A 17006-nucleotide genomic window follows, 5' to 3' on the forward strand; every position below is an offset into this window, starting at 1 on the left:
CCAGGACGAGCCGTAGCTCCGTCACATACCTGACCAGCCCTGGCTGGGCAGCAGTTGCCCCAGCCCCACTCCTCCCTTACTGCGGGGGCCGTTATCTGCCCCTTCACTCCACTCCCCCTCTACCGTCTTCCCCCCTCCCTTTCTACCACACCAGACTCATCAGCTGCATGCAGCTCTCCAAGCTGCCGGGCTGTGCTCCTCGCTGCTTAAGTGCTGCACTGTGACTACGCATGCATGAGCATTTATCAGTCGAATTATTGCCCACATAAGGGCGATTTCCGATATGATCAGTTTTCTTTATATCTGTGCCGATCCGATATTGGACCAATGTGTCTGTGCACTTCTGCATTATAGGCACAAAGCCCCCTGGCTTTCTGAGCCAGCTCTGGTGGCTTTTAGGCTGGATGTTGCTGAACGCTGTTCTGTTCCATTTGTTCTTTCTGTCTGTTACAGTAAGCCTCCAGGAGCCATTCTTGAGAAGGGCAGCATATAGGTCTAATAAATAAAGTTTAAAGGAGGTACTGGGAAAAATCTGGCAGGTATCCTGTGAATACAGCCCAATTTAGAAGAAAACGTTTACACTGTTCATGGAGTAGAAACCTCTGTTGCAGTAGTTTAATAAAGTGGTAATAACAAGCAACTTAAACTGCCTACACTGGCAAAATGGCACTAAATATTTTAATGATGGTATGAAAAATTACTTTTTACAATTGTAGGTTCTAGAGTAGATAAAAGATAATCTTGATTTGAAGTAACACACAGGAAAGCTGGTTCAAGAAGTGGGTGTGGTTGCAGTTACTATTGCTTAATATTAAAAATGTTGAATTGTTCATGAAGATAGGTACCAGGAAGTAGCTCCTTGATTCTCTAAAAATAGAGAATAAGAAAAATCCAGATATTTGTACAGGAAAATAAATTAAGGTCTTTTGACTCAGTCCAATATCATCACAATGTAATTGTCACAGAAGGCATGATAAACATGTTCAAGTATAAAGTGTATTTAATGCTTTAGACATGCATTAATTCTGTAGTGGAGCTGCATTAATTAGAGCTAAGATTATTGCATATTATTGTTACAGGATGGATACATTTTAAAATTATAACATGAAAATAAATATTTCACGTTTAAAATTTTACTAAAAGTTTTTGGGGGTTTGAACTACTTCATGTTGTGATAATTACCATGTCCTTGCAGTTGCTAAACATTGCAGTGATTGGTACATATTCAAATGTAACTGCTTTAAAAAGTGTGACTAGAAATGATAGACATGCTCCAGCCCACAGGTAAGGAAATGATGCTGGATTTTGCCTGTAATTATAGGCCCTGGTTAGCCTGGGCTGTGGAGAGACAAGTCCTCAGAACTCTCTCATGTCATTTAAGTCCTCTCTTTCTAAGCACAGGAGGAGTTTATGCTAGAACTCCACATCAGGACCCTTGTCCTTCTTCAGAGCCGTTTTAATAACTTCCTCTGAACTATTTGCACCTAGGATGCCATGTTTGATCTAATCCATGATGGTGTTTCAGCAATTGATTCCTAAATGAAAATGCATGTTGAATTTAAGGCAGGCCTGATTAAACACTTCTTTTATTTTTGTGTGGAAGAATGAGGTAATCCAGGTGAAGCGGTGAGTTTTCAATGTAATCTGCCATTGGGAAAGGAGTGGCATTCCGTTCCTGTGAAAAGGACAGATTTCATGGAACTAATTTGGCTGACTCATGTGATGTGGTATGTGGTTACAAAATTCAACGGCTTCGAAGTCTTTGGTTTATATGGTCTGTGCAACCTTGTCATCTCATTAAAGCATTAGTGCTTGAACTTCCCAATTCCTGTTTTTATTTGGCACACTCAGCATAGAACCTTAGTATACTAACAAATATAATTCTAATGTGATCAGTATTTTAACTGTTTGAGCACATCACTAAACCTTGCAGTATAGATTACCGATGAAGAGTATAGATTACCAATTAAATGTTTGAGGTTTCTGGAGACTTTTCACAAATACTTGGAGAACTGTAATTAATAGGTTTTTGCGACAGAAAAAGTTAGGTCATGTTTACTTGTGAAGGCATTGGATGCTCCGCAGTCATAGGATGTGTTAATATTCTTTTTGCCATTCTGAATTCTACCTAGATTATAGAAAACTGGGTACTGGCATTTCACTGACATCTTAAAGGAATGTCAGTTCTATTACCATCTCTTATACTTTGCCTTCTGTAACAGCATTTAGTAGAATTTGGCCTTAGGCTCAGGGAGCAAATTGCAGTTTATTGGCTTGGTGAAAAGGTAATCCAGATATAGGAGAGATGTACAGTTGTCACTTTGAAAAAAACCCTGGGGGTTCATATTCCTAGATGGCAAGATGAACTAGTAAAATTGCCTGTCATCTATTTTGGGGTATTCATATAACTTATTAGAAATTTAGGAAGAGGACTCTATTGTGAGATTAGATTGGAATGATATATGTTGTTATGTACTATTAGTTGTAGTAACACTAACACCTACAGTATTTTATACTTTTCCTTTCATAAAACAAAACAATGTCAGTCCAATAAATTGCTGTACTGTCCTTGTGTTTTTTTAAGTGTGTGTATGTATATGCATATGCAGTGTGTGTGTTACCTAATTTTAATGAAATGCTGCTCTACTGCCTGTGATAGGGAGTATTTATAAAAAAGAATTCCAAGTGTAAGTTTGTGCAAATTCTAAGCCTCTCAAAATCTGGTTGTTCATTGTTAGTAGAGAATTTTAAGAATTTGGCATCTGAATTCTCTAAGGATTTAGTTTTTCTCTGAGCATACTCCACTCCAGGAATGTAAGGGCTGAGTAGGTTCATACTTTCCCATTTATTTTTTGAAGCATCTGGGAGTCTGCTTTGGCATAAAGTACCAGAACTAAGAGCAGGAGGCATTCTTCCAGCTTTGAATCCAGCTAATGTAATATTTCTTCCTCATCTAGTGGCTAGTCCTGGGTAGGTAACAGCCACCTACTGCTACCAATCAATTAGCTTAAAAGATAGAGATGGTTGTTTTGTATTAAAAGATTTGATGAGCCGTATGAGAAGGAGGTGATCTTCATGATGGAATCCATGTTTTGTCACCTTATGAAAAATAACTGATTAAACATTAAAAGAAAGTTAAGGTTGCAAAGTCCAGCACTAAAAAAAGTAGGAAAGGCTAATCTTAATTATCCTTCTCCTTGAATGGCATGCTGTATGAAACAGCTTGTAATTACATGATTTCACAATTATTTTTTTACTTGGTGCACAGCATAGGTGATGCTCAATGAATATGAAGCACCTTTAATGTATGAAACAATCACATATCAAAAGAGATATTTTAAAGCACTGGGTTAGTAATAGTTTGTGGCAGTAATCCTTTCATGGTGCAAATAATTTTTTTTTTTTTTTTTTTTTTTTTTAAAGCAGAAAAATAGAAGATGATTCATTTTTGTATTTGTTCCATGATGGAGAAGATGATAAGATGGGGGGAAAAAGCAGCATGCTGGATAAGGAATTGAGCCTGAACAATTTATTACAGATTTTGATTTTTCAATATACATAAAGATGTCTATAAATTGGCCAATAAATGAAAGCTATGTAAGGATAACGTTGCATATCTTTGCATGCTTGACATGTCATTGAATGTTTCTGTTGTGAAGGAGTGTATCAGATGTTTTATAAAGAGACTGTAATGTCAAGATAGCTCATCACACTACTTATATAAAATTCCACTCTGAAGCAAGTTTGCATCTCAGCCTTGCTTCATTTCTTTCTCTTATGTTTTACTGTCTGTACATAAATTATTTTTACGTATCAGTTTATCGGTGAATTCATGGAACACTGGGATGCAAGAAGTGATCTCTCTGGGGGAGATCATACGGTGTTCTGTTTGAGTAAAATGCTGAATTACTTTGCAGGATGGCTTTGAATTAATTTTCATTTGCCTGTTTATAATATCTGTCCTAATACATTTGAAATGCCAGTTATACCAAAATTGCACAGGAAACACTAGTCAATGGGTAAGTGTGTGCCAGTTCAAATATCTATTGAAAGGATGCTACAGAATAAAGTTTTGTTTTCAATCATCTTTATTTAAAAAGAAACAAAAACACAACTAAATTTTGGATTAGGATTGGAAAACAGGAGAACCCTAGAATCTTTACATGCCATGTCTTAATTATTCTGGCCAGGGGTCTATTGAGGATTCAAATTGTACAGGTCTCATTGTAAACAGCTTCTAATAAATTCACAAAGATTGGTATTTAACTTGGTACTTTAGTTTCCAGCCCAGATTCAATGAGCTAGAAAGCCTAGTTCAGTCTTTCTCAACCTTTTTTAGACTTGAAGCACCCTTCATTTGATTCTAGACATGCTTCAGATAATGGCAGCTTATTTTTCACTACTTTTTTTACTATAGAAAAATAATAGATAAAGTTTTTTGTAGCAAAGAACTCAGAAAGACCACAATAGGTCAGAATGTATTTAACACTAAATTCCTATTTGGAATCTCTGTTTCTTTTGTCAATTATGTTTGCGTGCCTAACAGTGGGAACGTTGTGGCACCCTGAAGCAACCAGGAAAGGCTTGCCAGGCACCCCCCGGATGCTATGGCACCCTGATTTGAGAATCATTTGCCTAATTAGTGAACTGTTCTTGTGATAGGAAGCAGTACTTCTGTTTACACAGCAATATTTACAGATGATCCGTTGATAACAAATTCCTCCCTTCCTCCCCTTATTGTCTCTTTTTTTGTGTTTCAGCCTGTTCAGCTTTCTGGGCATCCAGGAAAATATTTTTAAAATTCTCGGTTATGATCGTTATGGATTTTTTTTCTCTTGGCTATAAAACCTTGGCTGCGAACTATACGAGTTAGCATTTTTTAAGCTCACATAACATTTATAAGCATCAGCTTTCACTGCCTAATCTTTACCCCAAACTTTGTTTTTTTACCTGATAAAGATTTTTGAAAGAATATGACCTAATTTTTTTAAAACTTGTGTTAATTACTGTAGAATAAAAGGTGGATAGAGGGTGGGAAGCGTCTGTAAATCCCATTTTTTATCAGAAGTAATTGACAGGTCTCATTGTAAACAGTTCATTAGAGGGTTCATTAGAGGCAGGTCCTGTCAGACCAACCTGGTGGCCTTCTATGACCAGGTCACAAAATCCTTAGACGCAGGTGTAGCAGTGGACATAGTATTTCTGGACTTTAGGAAGGCCTTCGACACTGTCTCTCACCCCATTCTCATTTAAAAAAAAAACAAAACTAGGGGACTGTGACTTTGACACCTACGCAATCAATTGGGTCACTAACTGGCTGGAGGGACTCACCCAGAGAGTGGTGGTGGATGGGTCCTATTCGACCTGGAGGGATGTGGGCAGTGGGGTTCCGCAGGGCTTGGTCCTTAGGCCTGCACCGTTCAACATCTTCATCAGCGACTTGGCCAACGGGTTCAAAAGCACCCTGTTCAAATTCGCAGGTGACACTAAGATGTGGGAGGAAGTGGGCACGCTAGAAGGGAGGAATAGGTTGCAATCAGACCTAGACAGGTTACAGGGGTGGGTGGATGAGAACAGGATGGGTTTCAACACTGACAAGTGCAAGGTACTGCACCTGGCGGGGGAGAACCAGCAGCGTGCCTACAGGCTGGGGAACTCCCTTCTCGTCAGTGCAAAGGCAGAAAAGGATCTTGGAGTCATTATTGATGCCAAAATGAACATGGACCGACAGTGTGGGGATGCGGTCAGGAAGGCCAACCATACCTTGTCATGCATCCACAGATGCATCTCAAGCAGGTCCAAGGAGGTGATCCTCCCCCCTCTATGCGACACTGGTCAGGCCGCAGTTGGAGTACTGCGTCCAGTTCTGGGCACCGCACTTCAGGAGGCATGTAGACAACATGGAGAGGGTCCAGAGGAGGGCCACTTGCTTGATCAGGGGTCAGCAGGGCAGGCCCTACAAGGAGAGGCTAAAGGACCTGAACCTGCCTCCACAAGAGAAGGCTGAGGGGGGATCTAGTGGCCATTTACAAACTAGTCAGAGGGGACCAGCAGGCATTGGGGGAGTCCCTGTTCCCCCGAGCACTACCAGGAACAACAAGAAATAATGGTCACAAGCTGGCAGAGGGTAGATTCAGTCTAGACATCAGGAGGCGCTACTTCACAGGGTGGCTAGGATCTGGAACCAACTTCTGAGAAGTGGTGCTGGCTCTTACCTTGGGGGTCTTTAAGAGGAGGCTGGATTAGCACCTTGCCGGGATCGTCTGACCCCAGTACTCTTTCCTGCCATGGCAGGGGGTTGGACTTGATGACCTGCTCAGGTCCCTTCCGACCCTACCAACTATGAAACAGATGAATCACTTACGAGACGTATCTTTTATAATTAAGGGTTTTATTAAATACACTTTTTGCTTTACAGGTTATTCAGAAATAGTAATGAACTCCCGGTTACGAGCATTAGGTGGGAGAATAAATAATATACGTTCATCAGAGCTGCCAAAAGAGAAGACCCGATCAGAGATTATCTGTAACGTCCACTTTCTGGATGGCTCAATACAAAGCTTCAAAGTCAATGTAAGTTCTAAAGTTTTCTTTTCTTCCTTTTCTTCAAATATAGATGTATTGCTTTTATTTTGGATTACAGATATCCATTTTTATCATGGAATATGTTGGTGTTACTGGTTATGAATTGAGCATACCAATCTGGTATTTTAACTGTCTTTAATTTCAACTGATGTTAGTTGATGTTAATTCTTACTTTGCCAAATGTGTCTAGGGCAAGAGTGGGCAAATTACGGCCTGCAGGCTGGATCCGGTGTACTGAAAGATTTTGTCCAGCCTATGGTAGGTCCCTCAGTTATGCCCAGCCCAGACGCAGTGGTAGCCTGGGCCGGGGTACGTGTTGCCAGTCCTGACGCTCCCAGGCACATAGTGGGGCTGGGACAGTGTGGTGGCTGGACTTCCCCTGCTTCCTGGACACCGCGGTCCATCAGACCTGCACCTGCTGCTGTGAGTGGGACCTGTGTGGGTAAGGCATGGGGCTGTGGGTGGGTGGGGAGTGGTGTTTGGAATCAGGGCAGGTGGGCAAGGCTGGAATTGTGGGGTGGTGACAGTGTGGGGCTGGGGCCGTGGCAGAGGTATGGTCCGCTGCTTGCGGGGGCATGCAGGGAATGGATTGAAGCTCTGCTCTGGGCCCTGGGCCCAGATGCAGCTCTTTGCCTGCCGCAGCCCTATCCTGTCTGTTTACATGTGGGTCCCAGCCAGTCTCCATGGAGAGCCCAGAGCCTGGGGCAGAGCCGTGATCCACTCCCTGCACACCCGTGCCCGCAAAACCGGCGCCTGTTGCAGGGACATGTAGGCAGTGGATCACAGCTGTGCTCTGGGCCCTGGCCCTGTGTTGTCAGTACCCCACCATCCCAGCCTCAGCTCCACCTGTGTCCCCAGCTCAGCGTAGAGTAGAGCCATTTAAGAAGTTTTGGTGAGCTGTTGTGCAGGGTTGTGGGGTGTGCTGACCTGGCCCACAACAGCTCATCAGAACTCCCTATGTGGCCTACAGGCCCAAATAATTTCCCACCTCTGATCTAGGAAATAGCCGTACCTAGCTTCTATTTCAAGTAGTCTAAGTGTATCTGTATGGATTTTCCAGATATATAAATCAAGAAAATCTATCTATGTATCTATCTATTTTTGTGAGCATGTGCTTTAGTGGGAACACATTTTTGCTGATTTTGAAGGTGGTAATGCTGAAAATATGCTTTTTGGTGGGGGGGGTTTATAAAATAGTTCGGCTGGGTCATTAATTTTTTGTCATAGGAGCTGGAATGTTCATTGCTTTTTATTCATTCCTTCACCACTCTTTCATTTGTGGAGGTGAATAGAAGTACCCTCTGCATTCTCTCTGGCCATTACACCCAGGACACCCTCTTCTACCTTACTTCCCATTGCAATCCAAGAACAGCTTCCTGCAAATAACATCAGTTTGCCAAATCTGCTTGATGAAAACTTATAGGAAATTGTTCTTGACAGTTGCTCTTCAGCTCTGGAACTCTGTTGGTCTTGAGTCCCTCCAGAATCTGAGCCTGGACATCTTTCAAAAGAAGTCCCACCCTAACCTCTAGACTGCAGCAGGTCCCCCACCAGCTGCAGCAGTGGCAGCAGCAGCCCTGTCTGGACAGTGTGCTGGCCAGCTGGGCCCTTCAGCCCACAAGGATGGGAGCAAGGCCCAATAGAATATGTTGGCGAGACGGGGGTAGTATATACATGGGCACTTTGCTGCTACCCTAATGGGTGAAATGGCTGGGCGGGGTGCAATTAGTTGGTGGGCATTGCAGGTTGGATGAAAGTGCCTGGTGGGTTGAATCTGCCCCATTTGCCTGTATTTTGCTTGCCCCTGTCTTATACCGCGTTATGTTGCATAGCTCTGCTGGCTAACAGTATGAAAAACGAGCACGCTCTAACATAGCTATGCAGGCAAAGCCACTGTGATTGACAAATGGAGCAACTTCTGTTTTGGCTAGTGACTTTCAGATTTTTATTTTAGCTATTTCTGAGGAATATAATGGCATTTTAAAAGTCAAAAGATTTTTTAGAGACCTTCCTGACCTTAGAGCATCATTTCTGTTGGTACTGTGCACTCTCATACAGTTTCAAAAGTACTGAAACTCCACTGAAGATAGTGGTTCTGAACCTTTATAGACCCTAGGTGTATCCCTCTAAAACTTTTCAGAATTTAGTAGCACCTCATTTATAAAGCTAATATAAATATATTACTAATATGATCATCTAAACATTATCATTGTATGATTAATGCTATTAATTGATTATATGTTTATATTATTTTCTCCTCCTTCAGACCCTAACTGTGTCTGGCCCAGAGCACACTTGCAACCACTGCAGCAGTGATTCCCTGCACATGGCTGCAAGTCACTGGTGGGGAGTGGGGGCAACTGGACCAAATTCTTCCCGTAGTTCTCTCAGGGCTATCCCTTCTGAATGCTAGCCCTGGGGCTGTAAGTGACAGAGTCCAGGGATGCCCGGCCAACAGAGACGAGGTGCCAGGCTGCACGTGCACTGCATGGGAAGTGCTGAGAGGGTGGGAGGGGCAAGGACTGTGCAGAAGAACACATGAGGCCTAGGAAGGGGAAGAGAGCAGGTGAAGAGTGGTGAGGGTGCTGCTGCATGGTTACTGCTACTGCTGCTGTTTCTAAGTGGAACTGCACCTTGTGCCTTCTGCAGAGGCAGATCGGGAAGCAACTGTGACAGAAAGGCGAGCCTGCCTGCATTATGCTACTCGGGCAGGCATGCCGCTTCTTTTGCAGCTCTTCATGGTTCGAGTCTGACACCTGCTGAAAAACAGTGCACATAGTCAAGGCAGTTGACCCCCTGGCAATGGTAGCAGCAGCTTGGAGATAAAAGCTGCCACTAGATAGAACTGCTCTGTGCATCTCAGTTTTCTGGAGGCACATTGGAGCAGAACCAGGAAGAGCTGCAGCAGAAATGGCCCATGTTCCTGTATCATGTAATGCAGGCAGGCATGCTTTTTGCTGTAGCTGCTTCTAAGTTGCTCCAACATGTCTCTTAAAAACAGCAGTGGTGGGGCTGGAGTTGTAGTATCCCACTTGAGAACCACCAACTGAAGTCCACATACTTTCACTTGAATGTCTCTGGTTTGGAATCATTGGTCTTTTTCAAAACGTTTTCAATGCTTTCTTTATCATATAATAACACCAGTATGAAGAGACTTTCTGCCTCTCTACTTCCTGTTGGAAAATAAGTTATTTTTTATTTCATAGCAACTTTATAAAAAGTAAATGGGGTGTTCTGGTCTTTCATTTTTCTAATAATGATCTCTTGGGCTCATATTTAATGTGTAGGAACCCTCACAAGTTATCAGCTATTGAACTGAACCTTGTCCTGATAACTGTTACTATGGAACCTTACTTTTCAGTACGTCTAAGATCAGGTGATCTACTTCTAATGCCCTTGTGGTGATAAAGAAGGTAAACAATATATATTCCCAGTCATTCATTATTGATTTGATGTCCCATAGGGATTGCTTTACCTGGCTACCAATGATAAATCTGTCTTGACACATACCCTCACTAGGTCTGAAAAAATAGAAAGAATGAGGAAAACCAGTAGAAATAGACATTGAATCTTCTTTTCTAGTGGTAATCAGAAAACCACCGTAGCTTCATGACTTATTTACTGATAATGAGTAGTTGGTTGGTCATGCAACATTGATTTGCTGCATTTTTGGCTGCTATGCGATCTTAAAATATAGTATAAAATAAGTTTAAAGTATTCTTCTAAATGCAGGGAAGCAATTATGGTATCTGCTGCAAAGATTACATGGGGTTGTGAACAGAAGGTAAGATATAACAGGGTGTATAATAAGGTATGCTTTGTTTTTTTTTTTTTCATGTGAGCACTGACAAACTTTATGCTTGTTAACCTTTTTGCTTATTGACCTATCACCGGTAGACAGATTCGTGAAGTGCTGTTTTTAATGAAAAATCACATTTTCACTTCCAGCCTTTGGTTTTGTTTTAGATGGATAAACATTTGTTCATATGTTGTATTGCAAAAATTTTGTCCCTTGTTTATGGAGGATAAGTGACAGTTTTCCAAATAAAATAAGCTACTTTGTGTAACAGTAAGAAATATTTATTGCCCACTAGGTAGCTGCAACCTGCTTGTTGTGAAATCTAAAGTTCAAAATCTTTTTGAACTTGTTTCTTTTAAATTAGCTCTTCTAAAAATCTTTAATTCTGAAAGACAAGAGGTGGATGTGACTATAATGTAAATATTTACTGCTCTGATGTGCTATAGCTGGAGTGATTTAAACAAGATGGTTCAGATTCAGACCACTTCTCTTAAATATGTGGACTGTCATCTCGCCCACATGCTTAGGGAAAAATATATCTAGCCTGTTCAACCATATTTAGTCAATGAATTTGACCATATGTTGTCTCTAGTGGGTTATGGAATAGAGAAAATCCCACACAATTTACTGATTCGTTTTGATGCACTGGCTGGGGGAGTAGTTAGCTGATTGCGTGATTTCACAATGATTACACACTTAATTTATACAACACAATTTTATTTTAAAACTCTTTGCTACGTATATAACACTGCTTAGCTTTAAGAAATACCACAAACATTAAGAACACAATAATTACATATATCAGAAACAATGCTCCGAATGCACTTCCTTCCCAAACAATGCTATAAGAATTAGTGTTACAAAAACAACTACAATTACAACTAAAAGTTAAATTTGAATCAATACTATTATTTTTCATAATATACTTACAATCCTAGAATTCCGAGAAGCCAAATACCAAGATATGGTTTCATTCCTCAGTAGTACAATTTAATGGGTTGGCCTCAGTAGTACGGTTCAATGGGCTCGCCTCAGCAATACGATTCAATAGGCTGACCTCAGCAATACGATTCAATGAGCTAGGCTCAGCAGTGATAGGACTAAGTCCCCTTCCTTCAGTCCCTTTCGGGCGCTCTGCAGCTTCAGCGTGAACTAAGAAATTCGTGTTCACAGAGAGGTTGGATCAGGTGATCAGTCTGTTCCGGGCTACACTTGCGATTCTTCCTTCGTTGTTCTGCAAGTGAAGTCACCTCCAAATTGGGACAGTAAATTACAGTTTTTATTGCGTGAGCTGCCGTCTCCTACTCAACTTGTCACTACTCCCAAATTTGGGCTCGGATCTTACTCAACAGATTCTTTTGAAATTACCTTTGTTGAGCATTTTAAATTACTCCTGGGGAGACTTCCATATCACTGCAAATGCCCTTTTCTTACCAATCTGGTTAAAAAGCCTTAGGCTTTGATGTCTCGGAACTCAGGATATTTGCTCTCTTTGTAAAAGACTTCTAAAGATTAAATTTAAATTAAGGCTTTAAGCGAAGTCAGGACATTTTGCACGTAGTTCCAAAACAATGAGCTAGATAAGGAGATAAATCTTATCTTCTTCCTGAAACTGGCTAATGGGCAACCTTTACAAACATTCAAACTATTTCATTCAATATGACATATGTCATCCATCATACTTTTATCAGTGTATGTGAATAGACTGTAAAAATGCTCCAATCATTAGTTTTGTGCCTAGATTGTAGTGGTCAAGGACTTGGTTACTTGGTTGGGGGCCAACCTTTTTGGCAGATATGCCACATTGGCCCCATATGTCCCCCAAGTGCCCCTCCAAGGTCTCTTCTAACCTTACTTTTATATGATACAGTCCCTCTCTCCATCTGCTGCTTTGCTTTCTGCTTCCTACCCTATCTGCCTCTGCTGCTTGTCTCCCTAGTCTACTGCATGCCACACAGGCTGCTCATGCCATTTGTGGCACATGTGCCACAGGCTAGCTGCCCCTGTTTTAATAGATGTATTATTTGAAAGGCATGCTTGTTCCTAGATGCGTGAGGGGTTATTTCTGTGAGTTATTTAAGATAGGGAGTTAGTAGTGGGACTCTGCCTTTTTTGAGCAAGTAGATGTCTTTTACTCTGTTCTACTTATTTCTACTTACTGCTATTTTAACCCTGTGTAGTAATATTAGGGTCTGAGGGAGGAAAGCTGAGTTCTGCTGAAGAAAGGCAATTAGATAAGGTAAAGTGAATGCAGCAGACAGGGGTTTTGCATTGGCTCCACCACTGACCTGAAGGTGCTTTACCTCTCTTTATTCCTGTGCCCCATATATAAAGTGGTAGCAATTCTTATCCTTCTATTTAAAACACTTTGAGAACTGTGGATGAAAAGTCCAGTTAAAAATAGGCGTTTGGTATGTATATGATACATATGGGGGGGGGGTATGAATTATGTCACCATGCTTCACATGAATTCAGCTGTTTTACAGTGTATTCAGATTTCAACAAATTCATCATGCTTATGTATTTTGCTACTGAAGGATTATAGGACACACCTCTTAAGTTGTGGTACGCTACAGTTTTTGTTTTGTGCCTTGATGGGCTATCAGGTGAAGAGAATTGGACGATTTGCATCTGAATGCTACCAAGCATTTTGTATTTGGTGGTAGGCTGGCTTTCTGGGTTTACATACAAGAATGATGGATGAGAGTGAAAAATTTAACTTGAGACTATTTACTTTGTACAAAAATGCAAAATGTTTAAATCCTTAACTTTTACCTGGATCTACATCAGTATTTATTTGAAATCAAATGACTAGATATTTTAAAGGTACTTAAAGGTATTATTTTTAATCTGAAAATCAGTGTTGAACATCTGCAGTAGGTCGACAAATTGTGGTTCAGTGTAGTTCTTAAGGAAATTTTAGCAATTTCCATCTGTGCGGTTTAGCCAAACTTCACCTAAGTTGACTGAATTTAGTTCGCCTCATGATATTTAAATGTGTTTCTTTTTTATGTGAGAGGCAAGAATTATTGTGGATGATACCTTTTGTTGAACCAACACCAGAGTTGGGATAGACACAGGGTGTGATTTAACATAGACATATGGCTGTGTCTATCCTAAGCCATGGTGAAAGAATTGGGGGAAGTAGCTGTGGACTGGGTGCTATCATTGAAAACTCAGCCTGTGGGGCAGAGCTGTACTGTTACCCAGCATGTTCACAGGTGGTGGATGACCAGGTTACCTATGAAATAACCAGGGGTAACTCTGAATAAGCAGTCACAGACCAAGCAGCAGCAACACCACCAGGATGAGGTAAGGACAGCAGATGGCAATGCTTTCCCTCCTCAAAAGCCATCTATATCCTTTGATAGTGCTCAGACATGGTGAATACAGGTCACCACTATATTAAGCCTGCCCATCCCCTAGCCATGACTACAAATCCTCAATGGCAGTGCAGGTGGAAGAAGGTGTTAGAATCTCAACAGCTGTGAAGGCCGATGAAGGCTGCAGTGGAACGAAATCTCTAGTTGTCTTGGTCTCCTAGCCATTGGATCAAGGTTCCATTCTGTCAGGTCACTGCAGGTGACCTTTAAAACTGAAATATTTGTACATCTTAACTATAAAGATAGCTACATCTAATTATGCTATGTACTTTTACTTTATGGTCAGTAAAAATCCATGCTTCACTTTTAAATTTGGTGCACTTCTGCACCATGCCCAGCACATGCCCAGAAGAGGCATCCTGTTTGTTTGACCCAGCTCTCCACCACCTGTATAGATTGGGTGGTTTAGTGGGGCTTTTTTGGTGCTTTTATCTAATACTGATTGAATTGGCTTTAGATAAAAGCTTCATTATGCCCTGCTGAAGCGCCTGATCTATACAGATGTTGCAGAGCTGGGTTGAACTAATGTGTTGCTTCTTCAGGTAAAGAGTGGGGTTTTAAAAATTATTTATTTATTTATTTGTGTACGTCTGCAAGCAGCCTCGTTGTCTAACTCTAACCAATGAATTCCTGACTTTTGTGAACATAGTGGTTGTCTTTCTGTCAGACTGAGAGAGGATTGTTTTCCTGCCTTTCAAGTGACTGGGTGAGGAAGGAACCAAGAATTTCAAAATCAGTCAGGATGAGAGGAAGTAATTGAGGAGCTGACAACCTGTGATTACTATTGTATTCAGAGGTGTTTGCTGTCAAATTCAGTATTGTCTGCTTTGTTACTAGACAAGTTACCTTTGTGCTCCCAAATACTTACTCTGAGTGACCAGAAATTTAACCTTTTTCAGTTTCAGCCTGTCAAGTGACTCTGTCTCTGTCTTTCTTTGCGGTGCAGTCATTTATTCTTTTTTTTTTTTTCTTGAAGGCTGTACAGTACTGCAGCTTGTCATATTTGAAAATCGTGTTGAAGGCATCTCAGAAGCTTTAACAAGTATAGTTTATGGTTAGCCAGAGTTTTAGTTGACCAAACAGGTGAGGACAGACACATGTCTATGCCCCTAAATGATCATAGGTTGCTAGTTCATTTGTACATGAAAATTGAGGTGCTGGTTACCTGTACAGCCTATAATGGCCTCTCTGATCTGTTATAATACCTACATTCAACTGGAAAACATCCAAAGGATGAGTCTGTACAAAAGGATGGAAGGGGCACATGGAACAGGGTGAGGAAATTTTTCTTCTTCCAGAAAACCAGCTGAGACTAAGCAGGTCTGGTTTTGTTAATGCAATATTGTGTTTGCTTTTTAAATTATTTTGAGTTTTCTGCAGACTGCAGGTTTGCAGACTTGCTGTCCCTGTCTACATGTTATAGTCATTGTACAATTAACTGAGAACAGCTACATGTGCAAAGTATCTATCATGCTATTAACTGCTCCAACCAGCTATAAAGTTAGATCGCAAAAACATGTACTACATAGCCAGTTGCTAACCAGCTTTAATTTTCACATGTAGCAAGGAATACACTGTATGATAGCAATATGCTTGTCTTCTGGCATCCCAGGTTGCAGTACTCCATCTCTAGTATAAACTTCTTTTAAAAAGAACAAGGAGGAAACTCCTGACCCAGTATAGATCTGAGCCCTAAGTTCATTCCCCATACCCAGCAGCACCCAGCAGGAGAAATACCCTGGCTCTCTCCCCATGTGAGCACAGAGCAGGTGAGCAAGGTCAGCCTTGCTATGCTGGAGCTGAACACAGGGTTTCCTGAGCAGCAGCAAGCATGGGGGAGAATCCTCACCACCCCCCCACCCCATTTTCCCTATACAAGGGCAAGGAGCCAGTGCAGGGGGCCACAGTGCAGCCTAGGTTTCCTGGACAGCAGCAAACTTCTTGTGGGGGAGTCTGCCTGGCTGTATTGCCACCTCCCCTCCTCCAGCCCCCCTCCACCACCCTCACCTGGGCCCTGCTGCTGCTCTGGAGACCTGGGCTTTGCTCCAGCAGGGCAGGATGCCCTCTGCTCCATGTGCACATGGGGGGGAAGTAGGTAGGCGTGCACTGGTAGACATTTTGGGGGCTGATATCGATAGCCGATTTTTTTAAGGAGGCATATTGGTCGACACCGATCTGATTTGCAATACAGCTGAGTCCAGTTGGTAAGTCCATTGTGGTAAAAGAGGAGGGGGAGGCCCCCTGCGATGAGGCAGGGGACTGGGGTTGCGGTGGCTGCTGCCTGGGCGGGGTGGGTGCAGGACAGAGCTGCAGCTCGTCCAGGGGGAGGGCAACTCCTGCCACTGCGTGCCGCTTGTCCAGCAGCTCCTGCTGCTGCTCTTGCCACTTGTTCGGGAGGGCGTGGGGTGAGGGGGGGCAGATCTCTGCGGGGCAGGGTGGGGCAGCCCCACTCCCTCCCTCGCCTTGCTGCCTGTGCTGCGCTGCGGCTGCATGCATGCACAAGCATTCATCAGCCAAATTATCGGCCACTTCAAGCCAATTTCTGATACAGTCAATTTTCTTTATGTTGGTGCTGATCCGATATTGGACCGATGTGTTGGTGCATCTATAGAAGTAGGGGGAGGATTTCTTCTCCCTTCCCTAGTTTGTTTCCCAGGGGAGACCCCAGGGATCCTAGGGGATTACTCTTTAGAAGAGTTAGGTAATTCTTTCAGGGGTTCTGCTGACCAGCAAGAGCTCCTCTAGGTGCTCAGAAGCAGCGGTGCAAGTTGTTGTTCCTTTTTCCCTCCTCCTGACAGCTTGCCCTACACATTAGGCCTGTGCGAAGCAGCAAGTATTTGATTTGGATTTGGCAGATTCAGAGGACAGTGATTTGATTCAGAGGTTTGAATCACTGTCCTGATTCAGTTCAACCGAAACAGATCCAAAAGATTTGGTGCCATTTCGGAGATTTGGCCATAGAGTAAACAGGCAGCTCAGCTGCCTTCAGCTGGTAAATCTGTTGCGTTTGGGGGAGGGAAGGGACGTAGGGGAGGAAGGGTTTGGGCTGGGACAAGCTGCCCAGCTGGGGCAGGGGAGTGGGGGTGCAGGATGTCGGCATGGCAGCTCTTGGAGCGAGGGCTCGGCCCTGCTGCTGCTTGCCCAGCTGGGGTGGGGGCGGGTGGGGGGATGTGGGCGTGGCTTGCTTCAATGGAAGGGGGCAAGTGGCAGCAGGGCATAGCCCCCGCTCCCAGCACTGC

The 17006-nt window shown here is 42.6% G+C and overlaps 1 protein-coding gene across 6 annotated transcripts in view; it reads left to right on the top strand.

Moving 5' to 3' along the window:
- PTPN3 (protein tyrosine phosphatase, non-receptor type 3) overlaps nt 1-17006 on the top strand; it is a 306004-nt gene that overhangs the window by 105400 nt on the left and 183598 nt on the right. For all 6 annotated transcript variants that reach the window (XM_025209236.1, XM_025209238.1, XM_025209239.1 and 3 more), the window contains exon 2: nt 6419-6573. In XM_025209236.1, coding sequence (XP_025065021.1) covers nt 6419-6573 — 155 coding nt within the window. The remainder of the gene's footprint in view (nt 1-6418; nt 6574-17006) is intronic.

This window comes from Alligator sinensis, unplaced genomic scaffold (assembly GCF_000455745.1).
Source record: "Alligator sinensis unplaced genomic scaffold, ASM45574v1 scaffold823_1, whole genome shotgun sequence".
NCBI classification, from domain to species: domain Eukaryota; kingdom Metazoa; phylum Chordata; order Crocodylia; family Alligatoridae; genus Alligator; species Alligator sinensis.